The sequence below is a fragment of the Callorhinus ursinus genome, unplaced genomic scaffold (assembly GCF_003265705.2).
Source record: "Callorhinus ursinus isolate GAN/ISIS: 27379988/994484 unplaced genomic scaffold, GSC_fseal_2.0 scaffold2, whole genome shotgun sequence".
NCBI lineage: Eukaryota > Metazoa > Chordata > Mammalia > Carnivora > Otariidae > Callorhinus > Callorhinus ursinus.
The window spans coordinates 16,842,362-16,856,585 of NW_027397064.1; the positions used below are offsets into that span (position 1 = coordinate 16,842,362).

At 52.9% G+C, this 14,224-nt stretch overlaps 2 protein-coding genes across 8 annotated transcripts in view; both read right to left on the reverse strand.

Moving 5' to 3' along the window:
• Nucleotides 1-3,890, reverse strand: part of SPEG (striated muscle enriched protein kinase) — a 55,604-nt gene extending 51,714 nt beyond the window's left edge. For all 7 annotated transcript variants that reach the window (XR_012374087.1, XR_012374090.1, XM_073878266.1 and 4 more), the window contains exon 1: nucleotides 3,400-3,890. Coding sequence is in view for 5 of the 7 variants with exons in the window: in XM_073878266.1 (XP_073734367.1) it covers nucleotides 3,400-3,778 (379 nt within the window). In the remaining 2 variants the exon portion in view is untranslated. The remainder of the gene's footprint in view (nucleotides 1-3,399) is intronic.
• Nucleotides 3,891-10,493: 6,603 nt separating this feature from the next.
• The window catches only part of DES (desmin), a 7,442-nt gene continuing 3,711 nt past the window's right edge, over nucleotides 10,494-14,224 (reverse strand). The window contains exons 7-9 of the mRNA XM_025891146.2: nucleotides 13,299-13,342; nucleotides 11,501-11,583; nucleotides 10,494-11,279 (exon numbers count right to left, since the gene is read on the reverse strand). Coding sequence (XP_025746931.1) covers nucleotides 11,238-11,279; nucleotides 11,501-11,583; nucleotides 13,299-13,342 — 169 coding nt within the window. The 3' untranslated portion in view covers nucleotides 10,494-11,237. The remainder of the gene's footprint in view (nucleotides 11,280-11,500; nucleotides 11,584-13,298; nucleotides 13,343-14,224) is intronic.

Below are 14,224 nucleotides of genomic sequence, written 5' to 3' on the forward strand. Positions count from 1 at the left end.
GCTATGTGACCTCAGGTAAATTCCCTCTTGGAACCACAGTTTGCTCCTATGTGTAACCATCACTACAGTAATCTGGGATTGGAAGATTAGATAATGAAATGGGGTGCTGTACCCATGTTAAGGGTTCTACAAGGAGCCTGCATGTCTGCTGGCTTCACTATTCCTATGCCTTCTTCATTTCTCTACCCCAAATCCCACCCTTCTATGTCCTACCCTCCAGACTCTCCAGTCGGCCACCCATCTGTCTTCTCAAGGCCCCGGCCTCCCCAAGCCAGGACGATATCCCTCCATCCTTGAGCGAACATCTGAGGCTTCAGGAGTGCCAGGAACCTTAGCATCACCCTGTCTTGCCGAGCCAGACAGCAATCCCAGCCAGGAAGCTGCCTCCTTCTGCAGCCAGGTCCTGGCTGGGCTTCCTCGAGAACCCTGAAGCCCTCCTGCTGTGGATCCCAACTGAGAAAGTTTTCCATGAGTGAGTCTGAGCAATGCTGAGCTGCTTGCCCAGCTGCCCCTGACCAAGACCTGGAACTGGGCAAGTACTGGTGCGGGGAGGGGCAATAGGAGGAGCATGAAGCAAGGCTCACGCAGTCAGTCCCCCACCGTCACCAAAGTAAAGCCCTGCCCTCCCGCAAATCATGTGGAAGGGGCGTAGTAGTTAAGCACATCGTTCTTTGCAGCAGGACAGACCTCCTTCCATCCCCGCTCAGCCACCTTCTATCTGTACAAGAAATGTCGTTTAATCCTTTGTACCAGCTTCCCCAGGGTTGCTACGGGACTGAGATGATATATCAAAAGATGTGATGGTGTATCACCTGCCACACAGTAGCGTGTAGCTATTCACAACATTTTAAATTACTACTAAGAATTATCACCAATTAATAGTAATTACAAGACTGGTCTTGGGATAAAGATTTCACCAGTAGGAAGAAGTTCTCAAATGTGACTTGCCACGGCGCAATCCTCTTCTTGTGTTAACATGACTGTCAAAAGACCCCAGATCCAGTCCTCACCACACCCAGGGGCCTTCTTAGCCCACACCTCTCAAATATGCTGTTCCAGCAGAGCAGCCTGGAGATGGCCTTCCTGGCCTCTGTCTAGATATGCCCAGCCAGCATTCAGCCCTGCTGATTGTGCTACTCAGCTTATAGAGGGACTGGAGAAACACATCTTGCGGGGAAACACAGCCCTGCTGGGGGGGAGGGGGCCTAGTCTCCTGTCACTCTCCCCACTTTGGGGGAACCTAGCAGGTTAGGGGGCTCCTCCCAGAAAGAAGGCCTGGGCTACTCTCCATACAATGGACAGCTCCCCTCCCTTTCTTTTCTCTCTCCTCCCTCCAGGATTCCTTGAGTAGGGTGGAAACCAGGAGGGGTGGGTTCTTAATTCTGGGGTAGCCATAACTAGCAGCATGTTTTCTGGCAGACCTTCCTCCGTTCTGGACCACAGTGTACTCGCCCGCAAAAGGACGTGTTTGGAGCTGCGGTTCTCTGTGGTCATGTCAACTCGAAACAAAACATGGCACTCCTCAGGGCTTCCTCATCCTTCCCTAAAATCTCTCTCCCTGGGACCCCTGGGTGACTCAGTCGGCTCAGGGCTCAGTCGGTGAAGGGGTTAAGTGTCTGCCTTCAGCTCAGATCGTGATTTCCAAGTACCTGGAATCAAGTCCCACATTGGACTCCCTGATCAGCGAGGAGCCTGCTTGTCCCTCTGCCCCTCCCCCCGCTGCTCGTACTCTCTCTCAAATAAACAAAATCGTCAAAAGAATAAAATTTGTTTTTAAATAAAAAAAAAACTCTCTCCACCAGACTGTATTCTTACCAATCCATCATACCCTTGGATTTGATTTATGTTCTGTTTTCAGTTCCCTTTGCCCTGCGAGGACCAGAGCTAAGATCCCCAAGGAGTCTGATCCTCCCCCAGCTCAGAGCTCTGCCAGGATGGGTCCCTTCCCCTGACGCCAGGCTGAAATGGCCTGTACCTGGCCAAGTACAAAGCCAGTCAAGAGAAGCCAGCCATGACTCTGTCTGCCCCAGGCTTGGCCACAGGGAGTCCAAGGAACCAGTGCTGAAGACTGTAGGAGGGTGAGCAGGGTGGGGCAAGCGAGAGAGGGGAGGTGCTGACAGATGGAGGCTGAGCCCGTGCTCCATCTCTGCTGCACCTCCACGCCTCCTTTCCCCTCCAGCTACTGAGGTCCTCCATCCTTGTGCCTTCTCCTCAGCCCCCAAGGATGTACCCCTATACAGCACCACCCAGCTGGAGTGAGAATTCCCTCCTGAAAATGCCTGGGACACACTCAGTGATCCCCAAGCTCTTTGCCACCTCCCCAGCTGCAGCCTACTTCCCCAGAATTTTGGTTCTCAAGACTCAGTGAGCCCAAGGCTCTGTCTGAGGCCTAGAGAACAACTGGCTGGCTTAGAGGCTGAGAAAATTAAAAAGGAAACCCATACACTGACCCAAGGAGAGTCTGCCCAGGCCTGACTCCCCATACCAGGCCCAGCAGGACCCTGAGTACCAGGCCTAATCTTGGTCCCCTCTCTTCTACCTCAGATCATCGTTTGTCTCTTCACACATGAACCTGGCCCTGGACTCTGACATGGGCAGGGGTCAAGCACCAGCCTGAGCAACCCCCTTCCATGCCTTCTGAATCTTAGGCAGACATGGCCCATTGGCTTTCCAGACCAACTCCACAAAGCCCCATCCCTCAACTGTTTGTACCACCAGGCCCCTCCCCAGCCTGTGAAGATACACACACACACACACACACACACACACACACACACACACACAGATTTGCATATGGATTCTCATATACACTGGGGAGCCCCCAGCCCTAGCTCCACCTCCTGATGCTCTGTACCTTATTCATACTTGTCTACCCACTGGTTTCCTCCAACCAGCCTGGTGCCGATCACACCAACGTGCCCCAGCAATGGCCTGTGAGGAGCTCTGACCCACCCCTCAACGTTGCAGTGGGACCAGGGGAGCTCGCCCCTCTTTCAGACCTGTGCAACCCTGTAAGGTGTTTCAAGTTTGTTATTGGAGATGATAAAGGCGATTTTCCCTAGACGATCTTCTCTCTCTCCAGGGAAACGAGGAGGCCTTTCACTGTGGAATTCCCAGAGAGGCCTGAGTGGGGCTCAGGTTTTGCTTACCAAATGCTGACCCTTGACCTCTGACCTGCCTGTGGGGAGCCTCTCTCCCTTGACACCCCTTCCCGCCCCCCCCCAAACACACACTTCCCTCTCGATTGGCACCTCCGGGTCGGCGCGGCTGAGAAGCCAGAGCACCTGGGAAGAAGGCTGGATGAACCAGGACCTCCCCACGTGCCCCCTCCCCCAGCAGCCCTACTGCGGTTCTGAGCACCCCACCCCACGGAGTGGCGCGCCCCCGCCTCCCCATTACCTCCAACCTCCAGCACTGTGAGAACAGCCTCGCAGGAGGCCTGGCCCCGCTCGTTTTGGGCCCTGCAGCTGTAGACGCCGGCGTCCCGCGCCCCGCAGCTCCGCAGCCACAGGCAGCTGGGCTCGGGGGCCGGCGCGGGCAGGGGCTGCCCGTCCCGGAACCAGCTGAGGCTGGGCTGGGGCGTCCCGCTCACCGCCACCCGCAGCCGCACGTCGCCGCCCGCCAGCACCGCCGCGTCCTTCAGGGGCCGCAGGAAGGCGGGCGCCCCGGCCACCGCCCCTCCGCCGGCCCCCACCTTGGCTCGCTTGGGGGGTACCCCGGGGCTGGGGGGTGCCCTCGTGCCCGCGTCCCCGCCTCGCGTGCCCCGGGCTTTCTGCATGGCCTCTGCGAGCTGGGCTGGAGGGGGTAGGTCTCTGGAACCGGACGGCCACGGGGGCACCCGGGGGGATGGTGCCCTGGGAGATGAGTCCTGGGGGGCCCGGTGCCCTGCCTTCCTGCTGCCCGCCCGCCTTCGGCCTGTGTTACCCAGAAGGTCACCAGGGCGGCCGGCGGTTGCGCCTCGGGGGCTATTTTTAGGCCCCCCGGCTCGGGTTGCGAGTGAGCAGTGGAGGGAGGGGGCAGCAGAGGAGGGGACTTGGACTCCAGTCTGCTCCTTCCCACTCTCCAGGAGCCCCTATCTCCAGCCCCTTGCTCCAACGGGTCCCTGAAGACTTATTCCAGGTCCCATCCCCTAGGGTGCCCCTGCCCCCAGCCCACTCAGGAGTCTGGAGTTGGGTTACTCCTGGGCTCAATCCCATTGTGCTTCCACCCTCTCCTCGGGCTTCTGATTCCCAGCTGGGGGAGAGGGAGAGGAGGTTCTGGAGGACATGTCTGAGAGGCAGATGGAGAAGCAGGCCCAAGTGGAGGCAAGCAGAAAGCCAGGAAGAAGGACCAGTGACCTCCCCCAGCCTCCATGCCAGCCTGGTGAACTGGGAGCCTAGAAGCAGAGAGTTGGGTGGATTCAGGCTCCCAGCTGGCCCTGCCCTTACTTGGTGGGTGATAATGAAACTCTCTCAACCTCCTGGTTCTCATCTGTAAAAATGGGTAGTGGAAGAAGGGTTGCAACAGGCAGAGAAAGGTGGGAAGGACATTCCAGGCAGAGGGAACAGCATGACCTAAATCAGAGCATGATGAAAGTAGATGACATGTTCTAGAGTCAGAGAAGTTTGGATGGATTGAAGTGCAGGGGGTTGGGGTGAGTGGAGGTGGTAGTTTTGCTCGCTAAGATGGCAGTGGGCACCACTGGAGGGTGTTAAGCAGTAGGCTAACATGGTCAGAGCTGTGTTTTAGAAGGATGCCTCTTGGCAGCCACGGTGCTGAGGGTGAACTGGAGTTTGGAGGCCAGTTACAGTGTGGTTCTCAAAGGATGGTGCCTGGTCAAAGTGCAGACACTCAGGCCCCACCCCCCAGAGACCCAGGTGTGTAGGGAGGGCTGAAAGGGTCCAGGAATCTGCACATTTAATAGGTGGCCCCAGGTGACTCTGAGGCTTCTAAGGGTTGCACTTTGACAAACATCAAGATAAGACATTACCGCTTTTTAAAAGTTCAAGTGAGGGGCGCCTAGGTGGCTCAGTCAGTTAAGCGTCCGACGCTTGATCTCAGCTCCCGTTCTGATCTCGGGGTCATGAATTAAAGCCCCACTTTGGGCTCCACACTGGACGTGGAGCCTACTTAAAAAAAAAAAAATAAACAAAAATAAAATAAAAGTTCAAGTGAGACTTGTGAGGGAGCATTTCCATATGCTGACTGGTGGTGGTCACACGAATCTACAAATGTGATAAAATTGCACAGATAGAATTACACACACATGCATACACACTAATGAGTGTGAGGAAAACTGGTAAAATCTCAGGAAGGTGGATGGACTAATGGCAATTTCCTGGTTGTGATATTGTACTGTAGTTACGCAAGATGGTACCATTGGGGAAAGCTGTATTGTTTCTTATAACTCCATGTGAATCTACAGTTATCTCAAAATAAAAAGCTCAACAAAAGTTCAGGTGAGAGATCTAAGCATGACCTTGAGCCCAGAGGGGTGAAGCCTGGGAAGGCAGAGAGGAGCCAAAGGAGGAGCCCTGAGTCATCCTGAGGTGGAGAAAGGTACTCTCAATGTCACCTCATCTCCCCCCCTCACTCGCAGAGACCAAAGTCAAAGTGTGCTTGTGTGGATGAATGCAGAGGGTACAGAAGAGACCATTGAAGCTCTGAATTATGTCCATGGGGATTAAAAGCCTTGAGGAATGAAATTTCTTTGTTGTTTGCATGCATTCAAACTTACTCTTTGTGCTGTTCAGTTCTTCGGGTTTTGACAAATGCAGAGAATCGTGTATCTTCTACCTCAGGACCATACAGAACATCACCCCAAATATTTGCCTGAACATCCCCTTTGTGGTCAACCACACCCCCTCCACCAACCCCTGGCAACCACTGATGATAAATTGAAGTTTTACACATAAATGTAATTCTAAAAGGTAAATATATGGGGGAAGGCTTCGCAAGCAGATGGAACATCAAGAACAAAGGAAGAGACTATTTTGTTTTTTAATTTTTTAAAGATTTATTTATTTATTTAAAAGAGAGAGCGTGTGCACATGTGAGTTGGGGAGGGCTAAAAAGTGAGAATCTTCAAGCACACTCCCTGCTGAGCATGGAACCTGAGGCAGAGCTCGATCTCAGGACCCTGAGATCATGATCTGAGCCAAAACCAAGAATCTGACACCCAACTGACTAAGCCACCCAGATGCCCCGAGACTATTTTAAAAAACAGTAACCCAAAGCCATCTAGCACTGGACCTCAACAATCTGCTCAGAATGCATGCAGTAGGTGGTCTATAAAGCTTGGTTGGTTGGTTGAATACATGAACTGCGTGGTCTTGAGCAAGTCACTTAACATCATTAAGCTTCAGTCTCTTCATCTATAAAATGGGGTAGCTCAACTCAGGGTTTCTTCATTCATTCAACAAACATTTTTGAGTTCCTCCTCTGTGCCCAGCACTGTTCTAGGCAGTAGGGATGTAGCAGTGAACAAAATAGACAAGGATTCCTGCCCCTGTGGGAGAAATGGAGCAGGGCAAGGGAAATGGGAGTGTGATGGGGCGTGGACTTTCTAATAGGGTGGTTTGGAGCCTCACTGGGAATGACTGAGCCAGTCTTAAAGGACTGAGGAAGCAAATGGTACAGATGTCTGGATAGGACTGCTTCAGGCAGGGGGGAATGTGCCCAGTAGGCTCCTAGAAGAACCAGGGGGCCAGCGGGGCTGGCAGGAGTGGTAGGGAGGGAGGGTAGAGACATGAGGTCAGATGGGTAGCACAGACCAGATAGCCTAGCATCTTGTAGGCCATGGCACTTCTATTCCTAGTGAAAACGGGAAGTCATCTTGGAGGATTTTGAGCAGAGGAATTACATGATCTGACTTAGGTTGTTGTGATGGCTTTAAATTATTATATTAAATATTAAAATGAATATTAACTATTTAAAAGGACTGGCACAGGGCCTGGAACATGGCTTGTGTATCTCCTGGCCGAGTGTCCGGAATGGGGGCATCCATTGATGTGTGCTCAGGGGTGTGTGGGCCTGGATAGGGAGGGCACTGGCCGTGCGAGTCGCTGGCGCCCTCTCCTGGAGGAGCCCGCACTAGCTGTGACCCCCGGAAGCCATCCAGCTCTGGCCAGGCCCGCCACCCAGGGCAGCTGGCTGGCGGCAGGCATTCATCTGTCCCTCAGAATGGGCCCCATAGTGCCCTGCGGCCTGGCGCCTGGCTGGCTTTGTGCTGCCAGTCTGCCCTGCCTCGCGATCACAAGCCTATGGTGTCATGGAAAGAGATCTAGACTCCTGGACTCCAGAGACCAAGGAGCCTGGGGCCTGGTCTTCTAACCACAGATAATGCTGTGTGACCTTGGCAGTTCAGCCCACCTCTCTGGGCTGTGAGGAGTTTCCCGCGGGTCATAATGATGCCCCGTGCGCCTGGCACATGGTCAAAGGTCAGTAAATGTTGGTTGGATCAGTGAATGAAGTGGGGGCTATCAGCCTTCCCAGTAAATATTTAATTTAGAGAAAAGTAAATAAAAGCGCTCAGTGGGTATTCATTCAACAAGTAGTTAAATATTTAATGAGCACCTTCTATAGAGCAAGCACTCTCCCGGGCACCAGGGAACGGGTGTGAGTAAAACGATGAAAACCTTCCCCTTTGTTGGCTGGCATTCTGGTCCTGAACCAGAGGTCATTGACATATTTGCCCAAGTGTCCTGGGCAAGCAGGTGAGAGGAGGAAGAGGGAGGGGCCGGTGGGTGGGAGGTAAGGTCTCAGGCGTAGGGAGAGGAGGGAAGTCAGAGTAGACAGAGAGGGCAGGACCGTGTCCACTGAGCCCTGGAAGGGCTGGGGGACTGGAAGGCTTAGGGACACATGTGCCTCCATAATCCTTCCTACCTCACTCCTCAGGTGGGATCTGAGTTGGTCTAGAAATGGGTCCCCTGGGTCCAGTGAGAAGTGACTCAGACCTCTGTGAGCTCTCTTCTTTCTTCGTGATGTTCAGAGTCTCAGAGGACAAGACACCGTCCCAAGGAACAGGGAGAGGTTTTGCCATGCCACCATGGAGGTGATGGGGTGCATGTGTACGACCACATGGAACCCAGATCTTTTTTGGCTTATTTTGTCCATTCTTTGGGAGCACCATAACCATGTCTCCTGCCCTAGAGTCCCTGCCTCACTGTCCAGCTCCCAAGGAGATAGGCAAAGCAGAGGACTTAGAGCCAGAGGACTTCTACTTAGGGATTTTTTTGGTTTTGTTTTTTATTTATTTTTTTTAAGATTTTATTTATTTATTTGACAGAGAGAGACAGCGAGAGAGGGACACAAGCAGGGGGAGTGGGAGAGGGGGAAGCAAGTTTCCCACGGAGCAGGGAGCCCAATGCAGGGCTCGAGCCCAGGACCCTGGGATCACGACCTGAGCCGAAGGCAGACGCTTAACAACTGAGCCACCCAGGCGCCCCAGTTTTGTTTTTTGAAAGATTTTATTTCTAAGTAATCTCTATACCCAACGTGAGGCTTGAACTCACAACCCCAAGATCAAGAGGCAGACACGCTCTACCAACCGAGCCAGCCAGGCACCCCGAGAACCAGAGGACTTCTAGTCCCAGGAAGCCTCTGCTCAGAGAATGCTTCCCCACTGGGGACACAGGGTAGGTCTGAGCCTCCTCTCTTTTCTGAACAAGTGGGTAGTAGTCACAAGAGACTGATGTGTGCTGAGGAGGAGGGCTTTCTGACTGACAGAGCTATCCCCAGCTCCAAGGAGTCAGGAGGTAGTGTGTTCTCCGACACCAGAGACATTCAAGCAGAGCTTGATGACTGCTCATCAGAATGTTAGGGCAAGCCTGGGGAGGCGACTTCCGGGTTGTGGGCATCACTCCCTGGGGGACTTGCCACCTGACTCTGAGAGTCTAAGATTTCTAGATTCTTTCCACTTTAGTGACTAGTCTACACCTAAGCTTTTTTGGAGGGTAGGGATGCCTCTAAGACCTTCCCTGACCTGTGCATCCCTTTATCCTTTATGGGATAGATGAGCGAGCGTACTCATTTAAGGGAAAGAAGAAATTGCTGAGAGGCTCCTGACATTACTCAGAGATAACGTACACCACCTCGTATCCACCCGAGCCCAGCCTCACCCAAGCATCTCTCTCACAGAGAGACTGGCTCAGGTTCCAGGGCCCCCGCTAGGCTCAGGAGTAAGCCCCTCACCCATCCCTCCTCCTATATCCCAGGGTGAAGACACTGCAAATGCTACTTCTAATTTCACTTGGAATTCCACTATGGGTTGATTGGGGGTAGTTCTGAGGTTTGCAGCGTTCATCCCACTAGGGTGCTAGGGGGAAAGAAATGACCACGGGTCACCAGTGGTAGAGGGTGGGGACCCTGGGTGTGCCCATGGTGCTCCCCAGGGAAAGCTGAAGAATACCATAGAGAAGGGGGTCTTCTTATAGGGAGGAGCTGCTTAACCCAAAGGGAAGGGGCAATTTATGAGCAAGGGTAGCATCCAAGGAGAGGAAGAAAGAGACACCAGAAAGCCTTTGGAAGTTTCTGGAAAAAGCCAGTTAGGAATGTCAGACTAGGGAACTTAAGACTAAAGCCCTATTAGGTTTTGGATTTTTTTTTTTTCCCTTACAGACTGTCTGAGTTTACCATGTTTGTGATCCCTACCCTCTTTTTCTCTCCTTTAAAGAGTAATCTCTTAAATCTGTGAGGACTAACTTGAAGGCCGAAGCCTATATGGATCCATCAAGCTTCCTAAATCTCGGACCCATCTGAAATTTATTTTTTGGAAGGACTGAAAAAAGACAGGCTTCACTCCTTCCCCGCTTGGCTACCCAATGGCCCCCAAGCACATATAGAATCATTAAGCGTTCCCCACAGAAACCTTTAACATACCTGTGTTAATATTTTGTTCCAGGATTTCCTCTTTTTTTTTTTTCATATGTCCTACATTCTCCTCCCCTATGCTTACCAAATTCTCCCCAAATTTCCCTTTGGTATTTTCCTTGAGATTGCATTGCATTGAAAGTCTAGGTTAACGTAGGATGAAATGATATCTTTAGAGTCTTCTTCTCCAAAAACAAGATAGAACTTTCTATTTTTCTTAACATTGTTATTTTTCCTGAATCGGCCCCTGTCCGTAGAAGGTGCTCAGGCAGATTTAATGGGACAGGGCTGTGAGCTGCTTTGGGGAAGGGAATAGGAGAGCCCTACTTCAGAGCCCGTCTGTGTCTGTCAGAAAGAACAGCAGGTGGTGTCCCTGTAGCCTGATGGTCTGAAGCTGGGGTAGGGGGCCCCAGGGGGGCATTCCAGGAATTGGGGTCTAACAGGAGGTATTCAAAGCTCCCTAACAAAAGCCCCCTGCCCCCCCCCCACCATAGGCCACATACACACAGCAAGGCTGGGAGGTTCTGGGAACAGCAGGGGTGACAGGCCCTGGGGGACAGTCTGAGTGGGCAGGAAGCCAGCACATAGTCCATCTCAAGGGGCCCCCAGAGGTGATCAGGCAATCAACACATCCAGGGACGTGCTAGGCTAGTACTTCTCTTTTTATTGTTTTTGTCCAGAGCCCCTGCTGCAGGGGAGGGGCAGGCACGGAGGGGGGCACCCCTCCGCTTGCCTGAGACCGCTCTCTGCCTCTCACCTCTCCTCTCCACGCCAGCATCTCACTCACCCTCTCTCCTTCTGAGTCTCCTGCTCCCACATCTGGCACCTTCGGGGGTTCCCTCTTGCAGCCCCTGCTTTCTAAGCCCACCCTGGGGAAGGTAGGGACCTTGGGGTCCATTTCTAGCCCCCGTTCCCACAGGGGCTAGTCTTCCAGTCACCTGCCCGGCTTGCTGGGGCGGCTGCCCTGTTTCTCTGACCCAGGCTAGGGAGTAGGGAGTGGGGGGGTCTATAGGTTCCATCCCGATCCTGCCCTGGGGCCCCTCTCCAAAGGCAGAGGCTAGGGCCTGAGGTCACAGAGGTGGGAGGGGACTGCTCTCCCCTGGTTCCATGCTGGCTCTGCAGCTAGGAGCCAGGCTCACTCATGTCCAACATCCAGGACTCAGATAGCTGGGGCTGCCTGTGCCTGGACAGGGGTGGGCCATGGCCCCTGTGGGGAGCCCCTGGACAGGGGGGCCATGCGTGGTGGTCGGTGAGCAGGGGTCAGAGGCTGTGAGGGGAGCACTGTGGCTGGGTGTGGGTGTGGTGCCCTGGGATGGAAGGAGGCTGGCTTCAGGAGGCAGTGAGGACAGGGGCAAGGATGGTCTCTGGTGGCAGAGGGACCTCTGGCTTTAGAGCACCTCGTGTTGCTGCTGTGTAGCCTCACTGACAACCTGGGGAGGAAGAGAAGCCCAGTCCAAAACAGTGTTGGCCGGAGAATGGAGCCCCAGCCCTGGGTTGTGCCCCCCCCCCACCCACTCCAGTGTAGCAGGAGCCCCTCTCCCTCCAGGCAGGGCCTTGAACCAGCACAGCTGGTGGAAGGCATCTGGGTGACAGCCTCACAGACATACCCCAGAGCCCCCACCAGGCTAAGGGAACCAGGCAGATGGCTCACCTCCCCATCCCGGGTCTCGATGGTCTTGATCATCACCGTCTTCTTGGTATGGACCTCAGAACCCCTTTGCTCCGGGCTTGTTTCTGTAACAGATCCATCCACACACTCCGCCTGACCAGGTCCAGGCCTGGGCCACTCCAGGGACTGGGAGTCCATCCCTGGTCCCATGGAGTGATAGCTCAGAAGACTCCTACCCCCTCAAGATGGGCCTATTACTTTTGCAGCAAGACTTTATAGCCTGCCCTTAAGCCCAGCACCCAGCAGGTGGCTCTACAGATGCTGGGGACAGTCCCATGGCTGAGATGGGCTCAGGAGCCAATAGATGTGCTCCAGCTATGAGCTGATTCAGGAAAGTGGGGGACCCCTGAGGCCCCAGGCCACCCAACGTTCCCACTCCTCACACATTTCTTCACCCCCTCTCCACCCCCGGGGTCCAACACAGCCTTGTGTGAATTTGTACCCTGACAGAACCCCAAACCCAGTCCCAAAATACTGTTTTGGAGGACCTCATGGTACCCAGCCCCCTTTAAGAGTCCAGATGAGGGGCACCTGGGTGGCACAGTCGGTGAAGCATCCAACTCTTGGTTTTGGCTCAGATCGTGATCTCAGGGTCATGAGCTTGAGCCCCACATCAGGTTCCACGCTCAGCACGGAGCCTGCTTAAGACTCTGTCTCCCTCTGCCCCTGCCCCCTGCCCTTTCTCTCTAAAATAAATAAATAAATCTTAAAAAAAAAAAAAAAAGAGTCCAGATCAGTAAACAATGTCTTAATGAAAGGGAGACAGACAGGAGTCAGTTACTGATTCACTATGCCGGTGACCAGTCCCTTGCCTCTCTAGGCCTCAGTTTCTTTGCCGTGAAACCCTAGCAACAATGCACTACCATGGCCACAGAGCCATTGATTTGAAAAAGCATTAAGCGGTTTCAATTGCAAGGCTCACACTTGGGTGTCTGCATAAATTCCTGAAAAAAGAGGTTCTGAGTTTTATAGGGTGGGTCAAATTTAGGTCCTGGGGATTATGAGTTTGGTGTTCATAAATCACCTCAGCGAGCAACCAGCCTGTGATGAACGTTGTAACTCGGCGGAGCACAGCGTGTATTTTTCCCGATGGAAACGAACATCGAAGACAAAAAAGGTTTGATCTAGGAAAGGCGACACTGCCAAGGACTCCGACTTGCTTTCCTAATGTATCATTATAGCATGTTTTTCTGCTCTCTGGGGTTGGAAAGCCACTCGATCTGCATATTATTAATGTCAAAATGGCAGAATGCCCTAGGAGCTCGTTCTTTTAATTGTTTGCCTTTGCTAAGGTTTGGCTTCATTTTTTTTTTTTTTAAACGTGCATCCAACATCTTGCTCCAGCAAACTGAATGTGTTCAACAAGCAGCTGGGGGGTGGGGGTGGTGGGGGGTGCTTGGCAATTTGCCAGACAATGGCTGGTGGGTGCCTTGTAGCCCAGGGTGTGTGGCTCTAGATGCTTCTGCTGCCAGACCCCCAAGGACACCCCTGGTATCTTCAGAGTTTGGGTATATTGGGAATAGAAGCTGTTTGCCGATGTTCAATACTCCCAGAAGGTGCAGGGGACATGGTCAATATAATATAATACCATGAAATAAAATAAAAAGCTCTCTCTGTTAGAAGGTGCCCCTACCTAAACTTTCCCACCTACCTGCAGCAGCCCCCTTTCTCTTTCCCAGACCCCAGCTTCCATCCCCCCTCCCTGGTTGGCCTTGGGCAGTGCCCATGCTGGACTCCTGCCCCCTGCCACCCCAGCATCCACCTGCCAACACGCACTTACCTCGGAAGTTTAGAGCAGAGAAGGTCTGGATGGGGAGGTTGATCCTGAAAGGGGAGAGATCAAGCCCCGGAAGGCTTAGGGCCCTCTATCTCTCCCTGTGACCACCCATCAAAGCCTGCCCCGGTGCTCACTAAACGCCACTGTCAGCTGTCCCTGTCCCCCACTTTCACACTGCTAAGGGCACGGGGTCAAAGGGCAACTCCAGCTATCCCAGGAACTGTCCCTTCCGGGAACTGTCCCGTTCCATCTCTGACCTGCTGGCCTGACATCAGTACTCCCGACCCCCCTGCCCTCTCTAGTTCGCCAGGATCTCCTTCTTCAGGCACTGCAGGGTATATGGATAACAGCTATAGGCCACATCCATCACGTATGCCCGCCCTCCAGCCAGGCTGGGGACCTCTGGCCCAGCCATGGGAGGGCAAGTCCCAGGGTAAACGCCATCCCCATTTATGCCTAGTGCAGGGAAAATGCAACACATCTCGAGCCGCCTTAAAAGGTCATTATATATGTACATGTAATTCTATGAAATCTGACCTCTCTCTATGTGCAGGCCTGTATTTAAACATGCCTGCTGATTATTTTAAACTTTAGATATTACTGTTTTTATGAGTATCAATAAGCATCATTTTTTTTTTGAGTAATTGACCTGTTTTAAAACGAGGTTAGGTTGACCTACAGTGAAATGCACAGATCTTCAGGATGCAATTCAGTGAGTTTTGATCAGTGTCTACATCAACGTAACTACCAGCCTAAATCAAGATACAGAACATTTCTAACACCCCAGAAAAGTTCCCTTGCATTGCCTTCTAGTCATATGTCATTTTCAGTATCTATAAGTGAGTTGTTCTGAGCATGTCATGCTATCTTTTCCCATGAGCTTGTGTGTGTGTGTGTGTGTGTGTGTGTGTGTGTGTGTGTGTGTGTGT